The sequence below is a fragment of the Pinus tabuliformis genome, chromosome 1_2, assembly GCF_031772625.1.
Source record: "Pinus tabuliformis cultivar Carrire ecotype Pingquan chromosome 1_2, CPIR1, whole genome shotgun sequence".
Lineage (NCBI taxonomy): Eukaryota > Viridiplantae > Streptophyta > Pinopsida > Pinales > Pinaceae > Pinus > Pinus tabuliformis.
In genome coordinates this window covers 517,564,868-517,590,390 of record NC_142298.1, presented here as the reverse complement: position 1 = coordinate 517,590,390, position 25,523 = coordinate 517,564,868, and the positions used below count along the sequence as shown (strand labels likewise).

At 39.7% G+C, this 25,523-nt stretch overlaps 2 protein-coding genes across 3 annotated transcripts; both read right to left on the bottom strand.

Annotated features, from left to right (window-relative positions):
- Positions 1-336: 336 nt before the first annotated feature.
- On the bottom strand, positions 337-3,439 carry LOC149206605 (wax ester synthase/diacylglycerol acyltransferase 11-like). Its single transcript, XM_089395490.1, has 8 exons — positions 3,257-3,439; positions 2,792-3,071; positions 2,091-2,672; positions 1,878-1,944; positions 1,587-1,711; positions 1,150-1,359; positions 917-1,054; positions 337-788 (listed from the first exon to the last, which is right to left on the bottom strand). Exons 2-8 carry the CDS (start codon positions 3,056-3,058, stop codon positions 633-635), a joined length of 1,545 nt encoding a protein of 514 aa, XP_089251616.1. The 5' UTR covers positions 3,059-3,071; positions 3,257-3,439; the 3' UTR covers positions 337-632.
- A 5,848-nt stretch (positions 3,440-9,287) lies between these two features.
- Positions 9,288-12,666, bottom strand: LOC149206604 (wax ester synthase/diacylglycerol acyltransferase 11-like). 2 transcript variants are annotated; one of them, XM_089395488.1, is made up of 8 exons: positions 12,512-12,666; positions 12,047-12,326; positions 11,347-11,928; positions 11,134-11,200; positions 10,808-10,932; positions 10,371-10,580; positions 10,138-10,275; positions 9,288-10,009 (listed from the first exon to the last, which is right to left on the bottom strand). In XM_089395488.1, exons 2-8 carry the CDS (start codon positions 12,311-12,313, stop codon positions 9,854-9,856), a joined length of 1,545 nt encoding a protein of 514 aa, XP_089251614.1. In that variant the 5' UTR covers positions 12,314-12,326; positions 12,512-12,666; the 3' UTR covers positions 9,288-9,853. The 2 variants fall into 2 exon arrangements, with proteins under 2 accessions (XP_089251614.1, XP_089251615.1); XM_089395489.1 differs by having other exon boundaries at positions 9,812-10,009; positions 10,138-10,214; positions 12,047-12,653.
- Between the last annotated feature and the right edge of the window lie 12,857 nt (positions 12,667-25,523).

Below are 25,523 nucleotides of genomic sequence, written 5' to 3'. Positions count from 1 at the left end.
AGAGTTAGCAATAAAGTAATTATATTATTAATATAATAGTAAATATCATTACAATATTATAATGGAATCAAAAAGGTAATTGAGTATATGGAATCAAAAAGGTAATTGAGTATCTGATACGTATAATGATTAAGAATATGTGTTTTCTCTTAAAAAAATTACAAATTCAATTTTTTTTTTAAATAAAATATGTATGTCTCTGTAAACTTAACAATCAAATTATTATAAAAAAAATATCTGAAATATTAATTTAAAATACAAATTAAACCTAGAAAGATCCACCAATTCATGCTTCCATAAATATATTTAGTATATGAAATGGTGTGACCCACGCACTAAAATAAATTTCTAAATAAATTTCTAAAGCAGCAATATTATGTGTATCTGACATACATACATACAAAAGTATTATGTATATCCCGCATACATACAAAAGGAAAAGCCAAACACCGCTGAGAAGCACTACCTACCACAAGCCACTACAACCAGGGGAGTTCCACCACTCGTGAATCGCGATTATTGTTATGTTCTCTTTATGCATAAACTTAAGATGTCGAGCCTCTGTAGTTTGGACTCCCCATTTTCTGGGCTTATTTTTCTTCTAGATACTCCAACTAAAAATGAAACTCCGTTTAACTTTGATGGCTTGCAATGGCCGCCTGCTTCATTCTGTCAAAAGCATCCACACAGTCCATGCACAGCTGTTTTGGATCCCTGATCACTTCCGAGGCCGCAGCTAGCACCAGTACCACTCTTTCCATGTAACTCTGAAAGTGTATGGTTATTGACTGCAAAACCCGCCACGTCATATCTATCAGACCAGTCAGATGCTTTTTCTGGTTCTTATTCATTTGCATTCTCTATACCGACAATAAAATAAAATGAAATTCTTAAAAATACTGGTTCGATGTCATACATGAGGATGTCCAGAAACAGTTGGAATCATATGAACTATTGGGTGACCGAATAATTCCACCTCCTCCACCGGGCCAACTATGTTGGAGAACGAAATACTTGTGTGTGAGATCATACTGTATGTCACGGCAGTGGCCGCCTGTCCGCCATTATCATCAATAACCCTAAGTTCAAATAATAATAGTATACAGTAATATACAGTAATTTTATGCAGGCATGTATATTTTTTCATACCTTGGCACCTGCAAGTTTCATTAGTAGTTTTCCACTGGCATAAGTAAAAGGTCCCTCCAGAGATAATTTCTTTTTCCTTGTCATGGCAGTTGCCGTGCTAACATAATCCAGAGGGTTCTGCTGCTTCACCATGAGAAGCGGAAGAATCAAGTACCCTAAATTATTTCCCCACCTTGCTTCTTTGCCAGATTTCATCATGTCAGCCAGATCCTACAATTACAGGAAATCGCAACAAGAAGATTTGATGTCAGCTGCAACCTGCCTCCACAATCCATAAATTCCAAAAAAATTGTGAAAATTCAAAGAATCGATAATCTTGCACAGCAAGAAGTAAATTCCAAATAGTTTGTGAAAATTCAAAGAATCGATAATCTTGCAAAGCAAGAAGAACTGTAATAGCAATAACAGAACTTAGGAGGGAAAGATAAATGCGGTACATGAAGTCCTGGAGCAGGCCTTGTATTCACTAAAACTGCCGCTCGCACGCGCAAATTCGACGGAAGGCTTTGTTTATCACCAATATTTCTCTTTTCCGATTTTGAGATTCCCTCAGCCTTGGCCTCTTCAATTTTACAAGGAATTACAAAGATTCAGCATAATATTCGGAATCAGGATTCACATTCAATAAGTTTATTTATAATTCTGTACTGATATTTTCCGATTATGGCCATTATTCTGTCCGGAACTTTCCAGATATGTACAAAAAAAGACTGGTGCTACATAAATACCGTATTCTCGTTCTAAATACCGTAGGATCCCTGCTGAAGTCATTCCCAGCATCACATCGTTTATCGTCTGCGTTTCTTCAATAGTCAGAATTCAGGTTTTCGGCCAAACAGTCCAAAATTTATAAAGATCGCCTACATTTAAGGTTTACAAGGCTCCAGATGGCCGAAAGTCAAAAGTCAAGGCTCGAAAAGAGAACAAAGTGCCATACTTACCCCGTTTACAGCCGTCCTGACAATCTTGAAATCTTCCAGACTGAGGGTCGCGTATTCGATCTGCTTAGGGCTCGATTCTACGCCTGGATAGCCCTTAATTGGCGTCTTGCTGTCCTTAATCCAGACAATTGTGGCTAAAAAAAGCGTGATGTCCACAATAGTGTACCAGATTACAAGGAAAAGATTGTAGAGAGCCATGATCAAAAACAGAACACGCAGTCTTCCTCGGCCATTACTCGGCCTTGCTGAAGTGTTGTGTGGAATTGTGGGAAGGGATTGAGAGTCAGAGGCTTTTCTGGTACAGGCCAATAAGAGCGACATTAAAGACACGCCATCCCCTAAAGAATGATGTACTCGCATCACCAAGCTGGAGGCTGCCTCCTCCGACCTAACGCGCAGAAGATGAATCTGCCACAGTGGCCTGGAAGGATGCAGAGGAGGTGCCGTGGCCAGTTTGGCTGTATATTGCTGGACGAAATTCCGATTGCAATTGTCGGCAGGGTCAATAAAAGGGAGTAAGACATGATCATCTATATTCACATCAACCGGCATCCATTTCAAAACCCCACGCTTGTCTTCCTTCTGCAAAAATAAATTACATGAGTTAAGCAGCTCCCTGTTAGACTAGAAAGAACAGGCGGGGGTGAAAATAAGCCATAAATAACTGGTAAAATGAATGACAGGTAGCTGCTAGTACTGACCACAATACTGGAGAAGCGCTTGTGTTTGATCAAAGTGGCCTCCAGACCCGCCTTTAAGGTCTCCACATCCATCTGCGTCTTGAATCCAAAAATGACAAGAATGTAACAATTTAGAGAGGGTTGGTTAAAGAGGCGACCTGCAGGGGTTACGGGTTCCAATTCCTCCCAGTTTTCCGGCTCCTGCTCCTGCTCCCTGATTCTGTTACCACTTTTCACTGCAACTCTCCTGAGAGTGGGCTTGCCATGGAGATGCCCCCCGGAATCCATTCTTAGCCTGGAGCTGGCGCCAGCAATAAGGTTGAGGGGTCAGTAAAGGACCAAAACAAGTCTCATCGTTGCCGGTAGCGGAGGAGTTTGAATAAGGTAGGGGAACTATTTAGTGGCTGTGAAAAAAACGAATCTCGAAATCCATAGTAGTTGGCCTTTATTAAAAGAAAAAGAATTCGAGAATTATATAAATCCAACCTGCACTGGGTTCACCACAGTGTTTCAGGCCGTATAACCATGTCACAGGGAGCAAGATTCACCGAATGTCGAGAAAAATGTTCAAAGTTGCCCAAAAAAAATGTTCGAAGTCACGAAGTTTAGGTTTTTTTATAAGGCTGTCGTTCAACGGCTGCGTGTTGGGGTTTGCTTCCCACAAATCCCGAGATCCATTCACGGGAGGGTTAGGGTTATGTTGGATTTGTGTGGCCAATAACGAAAAGTTATTTTTAATAATTCAGCACTGAGCGAAAAGTTAAATGATTTCAATTTTTCATAATTCAGCACTGCCTTAAAAAGTCGAATGAATTCAATTTTTCGATAATAAGAAGAGTATACTTTAAAAAAAAAAAAAAAAATTGTTGAGTCACCATCACTCCCTGATCTGGTAGTTTTTCATGTGCTCGACGCTAACTCATAATTGCACCGTTGAGATTCGTATAGACAAATGGTTTAGAGTTACAGTTTGAAGACATCCAAACATGTTTGGTTATTTTCCAACAGCTATAAAAAAAAAAATTATATCACTTAATTCTAAAGAATAAGTAAAATAATTAAATTACATTATTAACAATTAAAATCAAAATCAAAAGTGAATTTCTAAAAAAATATACCATTAAAGAATAAGAAAAATAATTAAATTATATTATTAAAAATAAAAATAAAAATTCATTTTTTTTCGTGTTAGGGTGTGATCTGAGCATTGTATAAGGAGGTGAGGGATGTTATTCCCATATGTGGTGATGATTATGGCACAACGTGGTAGCATGTGGGTATTGGGAAGAAACAATGAACGAACTCGAGGTAATGGTGGGTATATTGGCACAACAGGGGTTTTGGATGAAAGTTGAGGTTTATAGGGAAATGAAAATAGGTGTTACAGAGGAAATTGATTCAGTCTCTGAAGATCTCCACGATGCCATAAGCTAGCCTATTGGCGGGGGAGAGGCCCAACCTATTCGCAAAACGATAACCAAGATTCATGGGTTGTAATTGGCTAGAACAATACCTTTAGTGTGGGATTCAGATGTGGTCTACAATGGGTGACTTGAATCGACGGGAGCCCTAGGGTATAACATCCTCACACCAGCAAATCTACCTACACAACATCCCTGCTTTGGCACTCCTCATTGGATGCCCATGAGTGACACCTCTACAAGTGCTCCACATAATGTCCCTGCATAAGACTGCCATGCTCCATGTCTCCAACCTGATGTCTATGACTAAGTTGCCAATGTAGTCCAACCAAGTAGACCCATCACAACAATTGGTCATCCTCACCCAAGTCTATAATTTTCAGTCTAGTGAACTCGGTCACCCAACCATATCATCATCACATGAGTCTCTCCATCATAGCTCCTCCACTGAAGGTTCCACCAAGACTATCTCTTGGTCTCTGCCATGAGAAGTCCACCCAAGCAACTCAAGTGTGTGCCCTTCAATCTGTCCATGAGTCATGACGGGCACTTAGCCAAAGTGGCTAAAACATGACCCAATCCTCCACAACGATCATCGTGTTCCTCCCTTGTCACGGGCCTTTGCACCTTTCATCATAAGGCCACAAACAACCCCAACAAGTCCTGCAACAATCAACAATCCTCACTCTTCATCATCATCACGAGGTTCCTCCAAATGAGTATCCTCATTCATCCATGTCTGCAAACTGCACGATCCTGGTCCAACTTGATCAATCTCAAGTTCATCCTCCATCGTTGTCACATCTGCAACATTCTCAGTCATCACGACTTCCTCTTCCTTGATAGCACAATCTGCAGCTTCATCTTGCTTCATTGTCCAACCAAGTTGAAGGAGTTCATCTTCAACATTCTTTTCCAAGACTTCAAGTTCCTTTCGAATCTGGGGATTCTCTTCTTTCAACCGCTTCAACCTGTATAAGGTAAGCAAGAGCTTCCCTTCGCATTCTTCCAAACTTGCCATGCCTTGTCGTTCAGCTTGGTCCAAGCACGATGCTTCACCTCTGCTAAACCTGTTTCATCATTCACCAGCTTCACCAAGTTCTCTGCAACCATGAACCAGCCCTTGTTCCACTTGTATGTGAAACCAACTTCCTTCACCTGCAAGTACCTGCTTCCACTGTCACTTTGTCACGAGCAACCTTTCTTACTAGCTCCAACCGAGCTCTGATACCAACTTCACTTCGGTGAAGTTGTGTAGCAGCGTCAACCAGGATATCAGCTCTGATACCAACTGCCATGCCCCTACACCTGCGGTAGTATTTCAACCGCTTATAGCGAGGTGCGGCACCACCGAACACTTTCTTTTCACCAATACTTATGTTCGTGGACTACGCCTTAACATTCCATACTTAGTTTTACTTTTGTTACCAAGTATTATTAATGTGCCTTTATACCAATGAACACCCATACACATTCATTATCAACAGCATTAAACAAGAGAAATGCACAATAGTATAAAGGGAGGGGAAACTCCCTGCAATATGAGTCTGCCCGAATAGCAATATATGTATAATTTTCCACTTTTACAAAGTATAGGCTAAGTCCTTGGGAAACCCCAAATTTATACTTAGCCAAATTTCCAACTTCGGCAAACTCGATCGCCCAGCTCGTCGGCACCTCCGCACGGTCACCGCACGACTCTCCAACCCGTCGTTCACCTCATCGCACATCTTCGCCGGTTCGCTCTTCGTTTGGTCGCAAACGCTCAAACCGTGTATCCCTGCCCACACGCAGTCCCGCTTGCCAACTCTTGACAAACACCCAAATCGTATGAACAACACGTAGTACCGCCTGCCCAACTCTACGACCTCCGGTTCCAACCTTCGTCTCACGATCGTGTCGTTTGCCCAACTTGGACGCGTCTCCAAGTCGCCACACACGGGTGCCTCAACCCGAGACACGCTTCCGTTCACAACCCAACACACCAACAAGTCTCCGTGCACACTTGCACGATGGGCGGGCGCTCACCCGAGTCGCCAAGACACCCACGCCAAGTCGTCGCACAATGCGGGCGCCACACACCCATGCACGCCCGCACCCAACCACCAGGCACTCCTGCGCGCACCTTCACCCACAACTGCACTTCACCGTGCACGACCGCCCAAGAACAGGCGCATCCTTAAACCTGCGCCTTTTCCCCCTTAGACTTGTGCACTGCAGATCTGCACCTCTCCTTGTGAGCGAAGATGTATGAGCGTTTAGTTGGTTGCAAATGAGAGCAACCGCTCCATAATATATACACACGCGTGGGTGAAGTCTGGCTGCCCAGCCGACTCACCCAACGCCCCAACGCCATCACAAATACTCCATTATACATGTCGGCTCCTTCATAAGTGTAGGTCGGCCTCCACAATCTTCTCTCATGCCATCACGCATATAAACATGCCCAGCTCCTTTCTCTTATGCGCATTACTCCATTGCACAATCCAGGAACTCGCATTTCTCATAACCGTAGCTCGTGCACTTCGACCAAACGTTCACACTTCATCTAAAACACGCGCTCACCCATGGTCGCCCGTCGCCCGAACGCATCGCACATCGGGTGGAGACCCTCGGGACGTTACAAGGAGGGTGAGCTCAAAGTTCCTCGTCGTGACTCTCTGGGGTGAGTGGACTTGTCGCCCCCATTCGACTCTCAAGAGGCACAAACTCGTCTTCTATAGCACTCAGCGAAGCAACTTGTTCAAGCTTCGCGAACAGACCATGATGATTTGGTTAGCTCTTTTGCTGACATATTGCACAATCAGGGGCATATCTTGGACCATCAAGCATCTCTCAACGGAATCAATAGAGGCTACAAGAGCACATGGACAGTTTAAAAGGCCGAATGGCACACATGGAATCCCATATCCATGATGCATTCCATCTCTCAACTAATCGAGGTAATGATGTCAATGCCCTGAATGAAGGACATCAATAATGAGGCAAGTTGGGTATCTTTTGATTTTTGACCAATTTTTTCCATGGTGGGCTCGTGACATGAAGCGAGATAGTTTTGACCAACTTCTTTCAGTTCTCTTCTATATGTATCTAATAGCCAACAAATCTGGTCGGAGTATGGCCCCGTCTTTCTATTTTGTGAACTCCTCACAATGTATCATTTTATTTAATTAATAGAAAAATGTTGAATCACATCCCACTGGCTTATTAGCAGAGCCTAACACTGAGGGAATCAAGGAGAATTGACCCCATGACCTCCCATTGGTGATGTATTGGCCAATTGAACAAACCTTAAGGCTTAGTGAAATTATAATTCATAATAATAAAAAAATTGAATCAATATATATATGTATGGAGTCGTCTAACGAGGCGGAGGAATTGCTCGGACGGCCAAAAGTGGCCAGAATTCGGGCAAAAAAATTTCAAAAAATCTTGTAGAGGCAGTGTTTGAATCATGTTTTTGATGGTGGAAATGGATTCGGCACCATCAAAAACGTCCAGGGCACCTAAAATTTTGAAGTTTAATAACTATAATTTGGATTTACAAAAATCCTTGCCGGATTTTCTTTAAATATGACCGAAATTTCCATAACTTTCCGGACAACTCCTCCGCCTCGTTAGACTACGCATATATATATATATATATATATATATATATATATATATAATTTAATGTATTTCATTATAAAATTTAATAAAAAATCTATCTAAACCCTAGATTTATTAATCACAGAAAAGAATTAAATTTCATGAAGTGCAAACATATTTTAAAGTGCAAATTGAATAAAGTTCTGAATCTCTAAATATATAATTCCTCTCAATGTTTAATTAATACAATAAATACAAGGTTAAGATAGATTTACACGAATTTGATGTGTGTGTGTTTAATTCCATGTTAAACATTGGAACAATTATATATCTCTTTCATTTTAAGTAACTATCATAGATCCATCTTAACCCCAGATCTATCACGCGTCTAGAGGAATCAAATCTCTTTTCATTTTAAAAGAGGTTTGCATCATAAGAGATTTGATCCCTCTCGATGCTTGATAGATTCAGGGTTAAGATGGATCTAGGATGGTTATATAATAAAATAAAATATCTATATTTGTATCTATGTATTTCTTTCTTATTCCCTCTCTCTATCTCACCCCCTAAACATACACACTCTCTCCATATCTATCACTCTCTCTCCCAACCCCCGCCTCCCACCTTCCCCCTCTCTTTCCCTTCTCTCCCTCTCACTCTCCTCTCCATCTTCCCTCCCACTCTCCTCTCTCTCTCACTCTCTCTCCATCTCTCCCTTATCACTCCCTCTCTCTCTCTCCACCTTTCTCCCTCCATGTCTTTCTTCTTCCCTCCCTCTCTCTCCACCTTTCTCCCTCCGTGTCTTTCTTCTTCCCTCCGCCTCTCTCCCCCTCCAACATCATCTCTCTCCCCCTCTCTCTCTATTGAGTCCTATATCTCTTCCTTCCTCTCTTTGTCATTCTCTCCTACCTCCCTCTTTGTGATATCTCTATTGAATTTTTTTTTCTTGTTATTTTTTTTTACTTTTACATGTCAACTTCATATTAAATATTATTATTACTAGGTTGTAGAGCTACCCCATACATGAACGTGACCATACATGATTGTGATATCTCTATTGAATTTTTTTCTTGTTAATTTTTTTTTAATTTTACATTTCAACTTCATATTAAAAATATTATTATTATTATCTAATTTTTATTATTTTAAAGAGTCTCTAGAAATAAACCATTAAAAATATGAACTATAATATACAGGTCTAAGGTTTTCAAATTTATATTGTTTTTATTATTTGAAAATAAAAATATAATTATGTTTTAACATTTTTAATTTTATTTTAATAATAAAATAATCAAAAATAAATTATATATTTTAATATTATATAAAATAAAAATAAAAATCTTCAATGTAACTTTAGAAATTAAAAAGGTAAATTATTATAAATGTAAATTATTATAAGAGTGGAGAGTTAGCAATAAAGTAAATAAAGTAATTATATTATTAATATAATGGTAAATATCATTACAATATTATAATGGAATCCAAAAGGTAATTGAGTATATCATAGGTTTAATGATTAATAATAGGTGTTTTCTCTTTAAAATAAATTTCTAAAGCAGGGATATTATGGGAGTTGTCTATAATGCGACTTTTTGAGATTCCGGTGAAATTGAGATGAAATCATGATTTGTTACAGTTAAAATGGTTTTTTAACTGCATATTTGGATTCAGCACCCTGAAAAACCCGTGGGACGCTTTCATTGTGCAGAAATTAGCTATCAAACTTGGATTCCAATAAATTACTGTCGGATTTTCACCGGAAAAAATCGCCGGAAATGCTTTCAAAAAGTCGCGTTAAAGACTACTCCCATATTATGTGTATCTGACATACATACGAAAGGAAAAGCCAAACGTATTATGTATATCCCGCATACATAGGAAAAGCCAAACACCGCTGAAAAGCACTACCTACCACAAGCCACTCCTACCAGGGGAGTTCCACCACTCGTGAATCGCGATTATTGTTATGTTCTCTTTATACATAAACTTAAGATGTCGCGCCTCTGTAGTTTGGACTCCCCATTTTCTGGGCTTATTTTTCTTCCAGATACTCCAACTAAAAATGAAACTCCGTTTAACTTTGATGGCTTGCAATGGCCGCCTGCTTCATTCTGTCAAAAGCATCCACGCAGTCCATGCACAGCTGTTTTGGATCCCTGATCACTTCCGAGGCCGCAGCTAGCACCAGTACCACTCTTTCCATGTAACTCTGAAAGTGTATGGTTATTGACTGCAAAACCCGCCACATCATATCTATCAGACCAGTCTGATGCTTTTTCTGGTTCTTATTCATTTGCATTCTCTATACCGACAAGAAAATAAAATGAAATTTTTAAAAATACTGGTTCGATGTCATACATGAGGATGTCCAGAAGCAGTTGGAATCATATGAACGATTGGGTGACCGAATAATTCCACCTCCTCCACCGGGCCAACTATGTTGGAGAACGAAACACTTGTGTGTGAGATCATACTGTATGTCACGGCGGTGGCCGCCTGTCCGCCATTATCATCAATAACCCTAAGTTCAAATAATAGTAGTATAAAGTATTATACAGTAATTTTATGCAGGCATGTATAATTTTTCATACCTTGGCACCTGCAAGTTTCATTAGTAGTTTTCCACTGGCATAAGTAAAAGGTGCCTCCAGAGATAATTTCTTTTTCCTTGTCATGGCAGTTGCCGTGCTAACATAATCCAGAGGGTTCTGCTGCTTCACCATGAGAAGCGGAAGAATCAAGTACCCTAAATTATTTCCCCACCTTGCTTCTTTGCCAGATTTCATCATGCCAGCCAGATCCTACAATTACAGGAAATCGCAACAAGAAGATTTGATGTCAGCTGCAACCTGCCTCCACAATCCATAAATTCCAAAAAATTTGTGAAAATTCAAAGAATCGATAATCTTGCACAGAAAGAAGTAAATTCCAAATAATTTGTGAAAATTCAAAGAATCGATAATCTTGCAAAGCAAGAAGAACTGTAATAGCAATAACAGAACTTAGGAGGGAAAGATAAATGCGGTACATGAAGTCCTGGAGCAGGCCTCGTATTCACTAAAACTGCCGTTCGCACGCGCAAATTCGACGGAAGGCTTTGTTTATCACCAATATTTCTCTTTTCCGATTTTGAGATTCCCTCAGCCTTGGCCTCTTCAATTTTACAAGGAATTACAGAGATTCAGCATAATATTCGGAATCAGGATTCACATTCAATAAGTTTATTTATAATTCTGTACTGATATTTTCGATTATGGCCATTATTCTGTCCGGAACTTTCCAGATATGTACAAAAAAAGACTGGTGCTACATAAATACAGTATGTACAAAAAAAGACTGGTGCTACATAAATACCGTATTCGCGTTCCAAATACCGCAGGATCCCTGCTGAAGTCATTCCCAGCATCACATCGTTTATCGTCTGCGTTTCTTCAATAGTCAGAATTCAGGTTTTCGGCTAAACAGTCCAAAATTTATAAAGATCGCCTACCTTTAATGTTTACAAGGCTCCAGATGGCCGAAAGTCAAAAATCAAGGCTGGAAAAGAGAACAAGGTGCCATACTTACCCCGTTTACAGCCGTCCTGACAATCTTGAAATCTTCCAGACTGAAGGTCGCGTATTCGATCTGCTTAGGGCTTGATTCTACGCCTGGATAGCCCTTAATTGGCGTCTTGCTGTCCTTAATCCAGACAATTGTGGCTAAAAAAAGCGTTATGTCCACAATAGTGTACCAGATTACAAGGAAAAGATTGTAGAGAGCCATGATAAAAAACAGAACACGCAGTCTTCCTCGGCCATTACTCGGCCTTGTTGAAGTGTGGCGTGGAATTGTGGGAAGGGATTGAGAGTCAGAGGCTTTTCTGGTACAGGCCAATACGAGCGACATTAAAGACACGCCATCCCCTAAAGAATGATGTACTCGTATCACCAAGCTGGAGGCTGCCTCCTCCGACCTAACGCGCAGAAGATGAATCTGCCACAGTGGCCTGGACGGATGCAGAGGAGGTGCCGTGGCCAGTTTGGCTGTATATTGCTTGACGAAATTCCGATTGCAATTGTCGGCAGGGTCAATAAAAGGGATTAAGACATGATCATCTATATTCACATCAACCGGCATCCATTTCAAAACCCCACGCTTGTCTTCCTTCTGCAAAAATATATTACATGAGTAAGCAGCTCCCTGTTAGACTAGAAAGAACAGGCGGGGGTGAAAATAAGCCATAAATAACTGGTAAAATGAATGACAGGTAGCTGCTAGTACTGACCACAATACTGGAGAAGCGCTTGTGTTTGATCAAAGTGGCCTCCAGACCCGCCTTTAAGGTCTCCACATCCATCTGCGTCTTGAATCCAAAAATGACAAGAATGTAACAATTTAGAGAGGGTTTGTTAAAGAGGCGACCTGCAGGGGTTACGGGTTCCAATTCCTCCCAGTTTTCCGGTTCCTGCTCCTGCTCCCTGATTCTGTTATCACTTTTCACTGCAACTCTCCTGAGAGTGGGCTTGCCATGGAGATGCCCCCAGGAATCCATTCTTAGCCTGGAGCTGGCGCCAGCAATAAGGTTGAGGGGTCAGTAAAGGACCAAAACAAGTCTCATCGTTGCCGGTAGCGGAGGAGTTTGAATAAGGTAGGGGAACTATTGAGTGGCTGTGAAAAAAACGAATCTCGAAATCCAGAGTAGTTGGCCTTTATTAAAAGAAAAAGAATTCGAGAATTATATAAATCCAACCTGCAATGGGTTCACCACAGTGTTTCAGGCCGTATAACCATGTCACAGGGAGCAAGATTCACCGAATGTCGAGAAAAATGTTCAAAGTTGCCCAAAAAAATGTTCGAAGTCACGAAATTTAGGGTTTTTATAAGGCTGTCGTTCAACGGCTGCGTGTTGGGGTTTGCTTCCCACAAATCCCGATTATGTATGGATTTGTGTGGCCAATAACGAGAAGTTATTTTTAATAATTCAGCATTGAGCGAAAAGTTAAATGATTTCAATTTTTCATAATTCAGCACTGACTTAAAAAGTTGAATGAATTCAATTTTTCTATAATAAGAAAAGTATACTTAAAAAAAATAAAAATGTTGAGTCATCATCACTCCCTGATCTGGTAGTTTTTCATGTGCTCGACGCTAACTCATAATTTCACCGTTGACATTCGTATAGACAAATGGTTTAGAGTTACAGTTTGAAGACATCCAAACATGTTTGGTTATTTTCGAACAGCTATAAAAAATAAATTATATCACTTAATTCTAAAGAATAAGTAAAATAATTAAATTACATTATTAACAATTAATTCTAGGAGTCCGTTGGGATCCTAGTGCCTAAAGAACAAGTACTCTACTTTCTTTTTCTCTATTTCAGTCAGTGAAGTGGCTTGAATGTAAATTTCATAGAGAAATCTACCTTATGCCTAGAGAGCGTCCTCGGTCTAGCTCACATTCTTTGCTCGAGAGGGGTGGGGTTTGGATTGGTTGTTCTCTTGTGTTTTAATCTAGAGATGCTCTAGATGTCTAGGAAGAAGCATCATGCGAGGTGTTATGGCTTCATCTTTGTAGTGTTCCTCTTCTTAATTCTATCTGTGGTGGTGTCTGGGAAAGGTGACCAAGGTCGGGGGCATGCTAGAATCCTTTCTCAGTTTGGAGTGGGCAATTTGCATAACTATCGTTGTCTTAGGTGGGGTCAACAAATATTTTATGTGTGTGGGTTGCGGGTAGCATATCTAGGGCATACCACTTGTTGGACTTTTGGTGAGCCGAGGATGCAGAGACAATGCGATAGACCTTGTTGCGGGGATGGCCATCAGGGGAGAGGAGACAGGCATGCGGGGGGTCAGGAGGAGGAGTGTCACGCCCCTACACCTGCGGTAGTCTTTCAACCGCTTATAGCAAGGTGCGGCACCATTGAACACTTTCTTTTCACCAATACTTATGTTCGTGGACTACGCCTTAACATTCCATACTTAGTTTTATTTTTGTTACCAAGTATTATTAATGTGCCTTTATACCAATGAACACCCATACACATTCATTATCAACAGCATTAAACAAGAGAAATGCACAACAGTATAAAGGGAGGGGCAACTCCCTGCAATATGAGTCTGCCCGAATATCAATATATGTATAATTTTCCACTTTTACAAAGTATAGGCTAAGTCCTTGGGAAACCCCAAATTTATACTTAGCCAAATTTCCAACTTCGGCAAACTCGGTTGCCCAGCTCGTCAGCACCTCCACACGGTCGCCGCATGACTCTCCAACCCGTCGTTCACCTTGTCACACGTCTTCGCCGGTTCGCTCTTTGTTTGGTCGCAAACGCCCAAACCGTGTATCCCTGCCCACACGCAGTCCCGCTTGCCAACTCTTGACAAACGCCCAAATCGTATGAACAGCACGTAGTACCGCCTGCCCAACTCTACGACCTCCGGTTCCAACCTTCGTCTCACGATCATGTTGTTTGCCCAACTTGGGCGCGCCTCCAAATCGCCACACACGGGCGCCTCAACCCGAGACACGCTTCCTTTCACAACCCAACACACCAACAAGTCTCTGTGCACACTTGCACGATGGGTGGGCGCTCACCCGAGTCGCCAAGACACCCACGCCAAGTCGTCGCACAATGCGGGCGCCACACACCCGTGCACGCCCTCACCTAACCACCGGGTGCTCCTGCCCGCACCTTCACCCACAACCGCGCTTCACCGTGCACGACCGCCCAAGAACGGGCGCATCCTTAAACTTGCGCTTTTTCCCCCTTAGACTTGCGCACTGCAGATCTGCGCCTCTCCTTGTGAGCGAAGATGTATGAGCATTGAGTTGGTTGCAAATGAGAGCAACCGCTCCATAATATATACACAAGCGTGGGTGAAGTCTGGCTGCCCAGCCGACTCACCCAACGCCCCAACGCCATCGCAAATACTCCATTATACATGTCGGCTCCTTCATAAGTGTAGGTCGGCCTCCACAATCTTCTCTCATGCCATCACGCATATAAACATGCCCAACTCCTTTCTCTTATGCGCATTACTCCATCGCACAATCAAGGAACTCGCATTTCACATAACCGCAGCTCGTGCACTTCGACCGAACGTTCGCACTTCGTCTAAAACACGCGCTCACCCACGGTCGCCCGTCGCCCGAACGCGTCGCACATCGGGTGGAGACCTCGGGACGTTACATCCTCCTCCACCTGAAATCGTTGTCGTCCTCGACAACATATCATCCTGGTAGCCATCCACCAAGATCATCAATATCCATGATGTCAACTCCTCCACATAGTGCAAATACCTCTGCATCATATGTAGAACCACCGTCTCCACCATGTCTCGCCTCGGCAACCATCTGTCACCAAGATCACCATACCAAGGTATACACCTCATCAGTATGTCATACATCAAAGATCATCTCAATCCATGATCATCGATCATCCTGTCACAATCTCCAGATGCTGCTCCCCATCATAGAAGGTTGGTCCCTCCATCCAAGCTACATGCCCATTGCAACATCTCGTGTCGACCCCGTCATGTGTCATCATGTGAACTGCTGCCATGATACTCCAACATAATGCTAACACATCTCTGTACACTTCCGGACCCCATGTTTGAACTAGTCGGGTGATCAGTCCAACTACCACGCTCAAATCATGAGAGTGAACATCCTCATGCCACCATCAGTTGTTTCTCAAAACATCCCGTCACATCCTCAACTCGATCAAGAATCCATCCCCATATAAGTATAATCCATGCTCAGGTCCATGAAGTAGCCCTCATCTCATCTGCAACATGTTGTCCATGATGTTTAGTGTCAATGTGCTGCATGAAATCAGCCACATCTATCCCAACATCATCCATATGTGTATCTCCTCCATATGAAGAGACCATCTCATCAATCTCCAACTCTTAGTGTGCCACATCCAGGTCCATGAAGCAACCTCCATCATATCTGCAATGTGTCATCCCTCAAGTCTGCCATAGAAACAAGTATCTACTTGTCTCATCTATCCATGTGCTGCCCATGATCATAGATCAATCAGCTCCCATGTGTCAAAAGTAGTTGAGTCTCGGCTCAACCCATGCCCAAGTGTTGCCACCAAGGCATCATCATTGTTGTAACTCCATCACTCCAAAGTGTCTCATATCGATCCTCCACATCAAGTCACTCTTTCAAGCCATTCCCATACATGTACTTGAAAGTATGCACCCCATCCTGCATCAAAGTCTCTGACCTCAGCTCCTCAATGCATCAGATCCTCTAATTCCACCATGCATGAAGTCCCTAAAAGTCACAACCTCATGTCATCATGAGCTCCATGATTCATCTCCAACAAACATCTCAGCAAGCATACAAGTCTCGGCCCAAAGGTCTCTGCAAGATGCCTCAACTCTCCATGTAGTAGGAATGTTCCATAGTCTGCTCACGACTCCATCCAAGTCCATGGTCTTGTTGTACAAGAGTGCACAACCTTTCCATCATCTCATAAGTAGAACATCTCCATGTCACACCAGCAAATCTACCTGCACAACATCCCTGCTTTGGCACTCCTCATTGGATGCCCATAAGTGACACCTCTACAAGTGCTCCACATAATGTCCCTACATAAGACTGCCATGCTCCATGTCTCCAACCTGATGTCTATGACTAAGTTGCCAATGTAGTCCAACCAAGTAGACCCATCACAACAATCGGTCATCCTCACCCAAGTCTACAATTTTCGGTCTAGTGAACTCGGTCACCCAACCATATCATCATCACATGAGTCTCTCCATCATAGCTCCTCCACTGAAGGTTCCACCAAGACTATCTCTTGGTCTCGGCCATGAGAAGTCCACCCAAGCAACTCAAGTGTGTGCCCTTCAATTTGTCCATGAGTCATGCCGGGCACTTAGCCAAAGTGGCTAAAACATGACCCAATCCTCCACAACGATCATCGTGTTCCTCCCTTGTCACGGGCCTTTGCACCTTTCATCATAAGGCCACAAACAACCCCAACAAGTCCTGCAACAATCAACAATCCTTGCTCTTCATCATCATCATGAGGTTCCTCCAAATGAGTATCCTCATTCATCCATGTCTGCAAACTGCACGATCCTGGTCCAACTTGATCAATCTCAAGTTCATCCTCCATCGTTGTCACATCTGCAACATTCTCAATCATCACGGCTTCCTCTTCCTTGATAGCACAATCTGCAGCTTCATCTTGCTCCATTGTCCAACCAAGTTGAAGAAGTTCGTCTTCAACATTCTTTTCCAAGACTTCAAGTTCCTTTCGAATCTGGGGATTCTCTTCTTTCAACCGCTTCAACCTGTATAAGGTAAGCAAGAGCTTCCCTTCGCATTCTTCCAAACTTGCCATGCCTTGTCTTTCAGCTTGGTCCAAGCACGATGCTTCACCTATGCTAAACCTGTTTCATCATTCACCAGCTTCACTAAGTTCCCTGCAACCATGAACCAGCCCTTGTTCCACTTGTATGTGAAACCAACTTCCTTCACCTGCAAGTACCTGCTTCCGCTGTCACTTTGTCACGAGCAACCTTTCTTACCAGCTCCAACCGAGCTCTGATACCAACTTCACTTCGGTGAAGTTGTGTAGCAGCTTCAACCAGGATATCAGCTCTGATACCAACTGTCACGCCCCTACACCTGCGGTAGTCTTTCAACCGCTTATAGCGAGGTGCAGCACCACCGAACACTTCCTTTTCACCAATACTTATGTTCGTGGACTACGCCTTAATATTCCATACTTAGTTTTACTTTTGTTACCAAGTATTATTAATGTGCCTTTATACCAATGAACACCCATACACATTCATTATCAACAACATTAAACAAGAGAAATGCACAACAGTATAAAGGGAGGGGAAACTCCCTGCAATATGAGTCTGCCCGAATATCAATATATGTATAATTTTCCACTTTTACAAAGTATAGGCTAAGTCCTTGGGAAACCCCAAATTTATACTTAGCCAAATTTCCAACTTCGGCAAACTCGGTTGCCCAGCTCATCGGCACCTCCGCACGGTCGCCACACGACTCTCCAACCCGTCGTTCACCTCATCACACGTCTTCGTCGGTTCGCTCTTCGTTTGGTCGCAAACGCTCAAACCGTGTATCCCTGCCCACACGCAGTCCCGCTTGCCAACTCTTGACAAATGCCCAAATCGTATGAACAGCACGTAGTACCACCTGCCCAACTCTACGACCTCCGGTTCCAACCTTCGTCTCACGATCGTGTCGTTTGCCCAACTTGGGTGCGCCTCCAAGTCGCCACACACGGGCGCCTCAACCCGAGACACGCTTCCGTTCACAACCCAACACACCAACAAGTCTCCGTGCACACTTGCACGATGGGCGGGCGCTCACCCGAGTCGCCAAGACACCCACGCCAAGTCGTCGCACAATGCGGGCGCCACACACCCGTGCACGCCCTCACCCAACCACCGGGCGCTCCTGCCCGCACCTTCACCCACAACTGCGCTTCACCGTGCACGACCGCCCAAGAACGGGCGCATCCTTAAACCTGCGCCTTTTCCCCCTTAGACTTGCGCACTGCAGATCTGCACCTCTCCTTGTGAGCGAAGATGTATGAGCATTGAGTTGGTTGCAAATGAGAGCAACCGCTCCATAATATATACACAAGCGTGGGTGAAGTCTGGCTGCCCAACCGACTCACCCAACGCCATCGCAAATTCTCCATTATACATGTCGGCTCCTTCATAAGTGTAGGTCGGCCTCCACAATCTTCTCTCATGCCATCACGCATATAAACATGCCCAGCTCCTTTCTCTTATGCGCATTACTCCATCGCACAATCAAGGAACTCGCATTTCTCATAACCATAGCTCGTGCACTTCTACCGAACATTCACACTTTGTCTAAAACATGCGCTCACCCATGGTCGCCCGTCGCCCAAATGCATCGCACATCGGGTGGAGACCCTTGGGACGTTACAAGGAGGGTGAGCTCAAAGTTCCTCGTCGTGACTCTCTGGGGTGAGTGGACTTGTCGCCCCCATTCGACTCTCAAGAGGCACAAACTCGTCTTCTATAGCACTCAGCGAAGCAACTTGTTCAAGCTTCGCGAACAGACCATGATGATTTGGTTAGCTCTTTTGCTAACATATTGCACAATCATGGGCATATCCTGGACCATCAAGCATCTCTCAATGGAATCAATAGAGGCTACAAGAGCACATGGACAGTTTAAAAGGCCGAATGGCACACATGGAATCCCATATCCATGATGCATTCCATCTCTCAACTAATCGAGGTAATGATGTCAATGCCCTGATTGAAGGACATCAATAATGAGGCAAGTTGGGTATCTTTTGATTTTTGACCAATTTTGTCCATGGTGGGCTCGTGACATGAAGCGAGATAGTTTTGACCAACTTCTTTCAGTTCTCTTCTATATGTATCTAATAGCCAACAAATCTGGTCGGAGTATGGCCCCGTCTTTCTATGTTGTGAACTCCTCACAATGTATCATTTTATTTAATTAATAGAAAAATGTTGAATCACATCCCACTGGCTTATTAGCAGAGCCTAACACTGAGGGAATCAAGGAGAATTGACCCCATGGCCTCCCATTGGTGATGTATTGGCCAATTGAACAAACCTGAAGGCTTAGTGAAATTATAATTCATAATAATAAAAAAATTGAATCAATATATATATGTATGGAGTCGTCTAACGAGGCGGAGGAATTGCCCGGACGGCCAAAAGTGGCCAGAATTCGGGCAAAAAAATTTCAAAAAATCTTGTAGAGGCAGTGTTTGAATCATGTTTTTGATGGTGGAAATGGATTCGACACCATCAAAAATGTCTAGGGCACCTAAAATTTTGAAGTTTAACAACTATAATTTGGATTTACAAAAATCCTTGCCGGATTTTCTTTAAATATGACCGAAATTTCCATAACTTTCCGGACAACTCCTCCGCCTCGTTAGACTACGCGTGTATATATATATATATATATAATTAATTTAATATATTTCATTATATTATTTAATAAAAAATCTATCTAAACCCTAGATTTATTAATCACAGAAAAGAATTAAATTTCATGAAGTGCAAACATATTTTAAAGTGCAAATTGAATAAAGTTCTGAATCTCTAAATATATAATTCCTCTCAATGTTTAATTAATATAATAAATACAAGGTTAAGATAGATTTACACGAATTTTATGTGTGTGTGTTTAATTCCATGTTAAACATTGGAACAATTATATATCTCTTTCATTTTAAGTAACTATCATAGATCCATCTTAACCCCAGATCTATCACGCATCTAGAGGAATCAAATCTCTTTTCATTTTAAAAGAGGTTTGCATCATAAGAGATTTGATCCCTCTCGATGCTTGATAGATTCAGGGTTAAGATGGATCTAGGATGGTTATATAATAAAATAAAATATCTATATTTGTATCTATGCATTTCTTTCTTATTCCCTCTCTCTATCTCACCCCCCAAACATACACACTCTCTCCATACCGCCTAAACATACACACTCTCTCCATATCTATCACTCTCTCTCCCAACCCCCGCCTCCCAACTTCCCCCTCTCTTTCCCTTCTCTCCCTCTCACTCTCCTCTCCATCTTCCCTCCCACTCTCCTCTCTCTCTCACTCTCTCTCCATCTCTCCCTTATCACTCCCTCTCTCTCTCTCCACCTTTCTCCCTCCATGTCTTTCTTCGTCCCTCCCTCTCTCTCCACCTTTCTCCCTCCATGTCTTTCTTCTTCCCTCCCTCTCTCTCCACCTTTCTCCCTCCGTGTCTTTCTTCTTCCCTCCGCCTCTCTCCCCCTCCAACTTCATCTCTCTCCCCCTCTCTCTCTATTGAGTCCTATATCTCTTCCTTCCTCTCTTTGTCATTCTCTCCTACCTCCCTCTATCCCCCCCCCCCATCACTCTCTCTCTCTTTCTCTTTCCTCTAAATCTGTCACTATCTCCATCCCCCACTCTCTCCCCTTTTCTCTCTTGTCACTCCTCTCTTTCTCCACCTCTATCTCTCTATGTCTTTGTTCTTTCCTCCCTCTCTCTCTCCCTCCAACTCCATCTCTCTCTCTCTCCCTCCCCCCTCTCTCTGTCTTCCTTCCTCTCTCTCCCTCTCTCTCCCCCCCCCATCACTCCCTCTCTCTCTCTTCGCCCTCCCGCTTTGTCACTGTCTCCCTCCCCCTCCCTCTCTTAAATTTGATTCCATGATATTGTGTTTAAGAAAGTATCTAAATTAAAAAAACTCAATTGGTTGTAAAATATTAAACCTATATTTTGGATCAACCATGTTAAAGAAAATACAATAATGAAAAACTTAAAACAATCATGCACTATCTTTCCTCTATTATTGTTAGTCAATTTGTTTGCTCTCATCGCTTGGATCCTTAGTTAAGATGAATCTATGTTGGTTCTTAGTAATATTATTTATATTATATATATTTCACATCTTTATATATAAAAGTATTCTCATTTTTAATTTTATTGAAACATTGATTTAATTTCTATGGGAACCATTTTAGTAGTATTGATGATAGAGGGTTTAGATATATCTCAGAAGTAATGATAATCTTTTTCCTTTTAGATTTAATTTAAAAGAATGCTATAAAATTAAACTAAAATAAAAATATTTATAAAATATTTTGATTGTGAAATAAGTTATGTTTTTTGGGCATGTGGTATTGATAAGCCATGGTTTTGGCCCATGCCTGTTTACATGTTAATAATATCCATGGTAAAGTGGGGGTGAATATCCATGGTTAAGAATCGTGTCATATGGTTGTAAAATATTTTGATTATGAAAGAAGCTATGGTTTTTAGGCATGTGGTATTGAGAAGCCATGTTATTGGCCCATCGTAACAAAGCTTATTAACATGTTGATAACAAAAACAAAATATAACAAATTGACTTTAACTTTAACTTTTTATTATTGATTGAGCAAACATTTAAATGATGACAGACATTGGGTTTTATATTGCTTTTAAATTTTTATTTATTACTTTTAGCTTTTTTTTTAATTACTTTTAATGTTTTATTTTTTTCAGTTTAGCTGATGTATAAATGTTAAATTTTAAAAATTTACTCGTACACATATACCCCTATACTGATTGACATTGACATTAAATTAAATTTGTTAAATGCTAAACAATGTACCCCTATACTAGTTGACATTGACATTAAATTAAATTTGTTAAATGGTAAACATTTGAATTTACTCGTACACATATACCCCTATACTGACTGACATTGACATTAAATTAGTTTTGTTAAATGCTAAACAATGTACCCCTATACTAGCTGACATTGACATTAAATTAAATTTGTTAAATGCTAAACATTTGAGCTTGACATCTACCCCATTCCGGGTTGTAGAGCTACCCCATACATGATTGTGATATCTCTATTGAATTTTTTTTCTTGTTATTTTTTTTTACTTTTACATGTCAACTTCATATTAAATATTATTATTACTAGGTTGTAGAGCTACCCCATACATGAACGTGACCATACATGATTGTGATATCTCTATTGAATTTTTTTTTCTTGTTATTTTTTTTTTAATTTTACATGTCAACTTCATATTAAATAATAATATTATTATTATCTAATTTTTAGGTCACGGCCAAGCCACACACCAAATAATTGGTGTATGAGACCCCCTTGTTTGTGGGACAAGGGACCCACCTTTGGTGTATGCGACTCCTTTATTTGTGGGATAAGGGACGCACCTATGGTGTATGAGACTCCCTTATTTGAACCATTAGGCCCACTCAAGAGACATTATACATCACTTTCATAATGCATCCACTTCTATCTCTCTATATTATATTAAAATATTTTACTCAACATACATTTTGAAATATTTTATTTCTATTTTATATTGTTTTTTTAATTAATGTTTTGTAAATGTCACATATCAACTCTTTTAAATTAAGTTAAATTTAAAAGTAAAAAATAATTGAAATAAAATTGCTTTAGATAAGATGAATAGTGAAATATATTAGTTCTAGTAATATATGTTTATTTGTTTTTCTGTATTTTTTTAAATGGATATATATGAAGTTGATATTAAAATATATTAATTAACATGGATATTATAGTAATGTAACGCTCTTGGTTACATCATCGGGAGAATTGTTTCTATTTACCTTGATGTTTTTAAGACTTAAGAATGTATATAAAGGTCGCATGGAAAATCCTAACTAAGAACCTTGGTTGGTTAAAAATTTATTGCCATATTTATTTAAAAAGAAACAAATGATAATTAAGGGAGATAGTGGAATTCACTAAAGGGAAACCTAAAGACAAAACTTTTTTACCAGACAGTTAAGAATCCGTTACTTTCTCTTCCTTTGAGATAAAAGATGATCTCAAAAAAAATCCAAGGAAAGCAACCAAGAGAGGAAGTTGGAGGCATCACAAAGAAGAGAGATGGTATTGTAGAAACCCCACTGAGCTTTGTGAGGGAAGGTATTGTAGAAACCCCATAGAGCACTATGAGGGAAGGCAGGACACTGCCCAGAGGTCTTCTTGAGCTAGACAAAGAGCTAGTGGAAGCCTCAAGACTACTGTACATTCCAGGTTGAACTCAGGGGAGGGTTTTGTTGCCTGAGGATTAACCCTATTGGGGTTCTTGATTAAGACTGTTTTGGTATAAAAGTGCTGGGGGGAGAGAAAATGACATAATTTCCTTTCTCAAAGGTTGGGTGGATAAAGGAGTCTTATCTTGGGTATTTCTTTGGCAGTGTCGACTGAGACAGATAAGTGATTTCTTAATTTAAGAAAAAAAACTAATCTGAGATTTTAAAATTATGTTTGTTTTACTAGTAAAAAGAATTGTTATTCGTGTTGAACATGAAGGGGTTATTTTAGTTAAATACTAATTCTTGAAAGCCTAAATAGACATATACAACATGAAAGTTTAATTTAAATAATGATGTATTGCTAAAGGAAAGGTTGGTGTAATTTATATTTCTTTCAATGTTCTGAAAATGCATGTGGAACGTAATGTTATGGAAAGAACTAAGAAGGGTTCCTATGTATGAATCAAATAAATGCATGACTATTATTTTCCCTCTTTTTAAATTAACACTGGTACATGAGGTGAAACTATATCGCAGTGCGAATTATTACATTGTTTGCTTGCACTTTTAAGTAAGTTATGATAATTGACTGTAGAATTAAGAGGGGCAGTAACATTTAGGAGGAAACATAGTTATCGATAAAACGGGAACTATTACCTCAAAACGGGTACTCGAGACCAAAAATCCCAAAAAAACATGAAAAAACAATAAAAGCCATTTTGTTTGGTGCAAAAAACACCCTGAAATCGAAAAGTGTTGATGCCGGAATATATATATATATATATATATATATATATATATATATATATATATATATAAGGGTACATTTTCAACACTTTTTAATAATGACTTTAAAAACAAAATATCGTGACTCTGAAAACTTTAAACTTCCAATGATTTTCAAGCATGACATTAACGATAAAATATCAACCATACCATGTAAAATTAAAAAAAAAAGTAAAATAAAATAAAAACAAAAAAAAAAATAAAATAAAAAATTAAAAAAAATAAAATTACAAAAATAAAATACAACATTAAAAAAAATTAAAAATAAAAAAACTTGAAAAAAAAAATCCCCGGCGACCTCGAGGCCCAACTAGCCAAGGATGGCAAGGGGACAATTCATTATAAAAAAACGAATTGAATTTCATTTAAAAATAAAAAATAAATAAATAATGAATATATATATATATATATATATATATATATATATATATATATATTAAAAAGTCCATTTTTTAAGTTAAAAAAAATAAAAAATAAAAAACATCATTTTAAAAAATGTTAAATAATTATCAAAAAATAAAAATAAAAACAAAACAAGTTTATAAGAGATTTTTCGACATAAATCACATGATATTTCATTTGTCGACGCGTTTTGAACCAACCAGTGTGGTTCATCGTCAGGACAAGTTGAAGAATCAGATCCAATTTGCATGTTAAATAGTCAGAGCAGAACATCCAACGGCTATAATTTTTTACCAGGCAACAGCTATATTGACTAACAGCTAAATTTGACTGGGAAACGGCTAGTTGGACAGGACCTGGGGCATAACTATATTTAATTAAAAAATTAAAATAAGTTAATTTAAATTAATAGTTAGTTATACTATTATTAAATTAAAAGTTAAAGGGACATATGAATTTACATAAAAGTTTTAACTATTTTATAATTATTTTAATTTTTATTATATATATATATATATGATTATTAAATTAATAGTTAGTTATACATAAAAAGTATTAACTATTTTATATTTCTTTTAATTATATATATATATATAATTAATTTAAGTATTATATAAAAAGAATAAAACTATAATATCTAAATTTTTTAGATATTATAGTTTTATTCTTTCTATATAATACTTAAATTATATATATAGTTAAAATAAAAATAAAAATAAATATAAAATAGTTAATACCTTTTTATGTATAACTAACTATTAAATTTAATAATAATTTAAATTATATATATATATATATATATATATATATATATATATTAAAATAATTATAAAATAGTTAAAACTTTTATGTAAATTCATATGTCCCTTTAACTTTTAATTTAATAATAGTATAATTAACTATTAATCTAAATTAACTTTTTTAATTTTTTAATTAAATATAGTTATGTACGAGGTCCTGTCTAGCTAGTTGTTTCCCAGTTA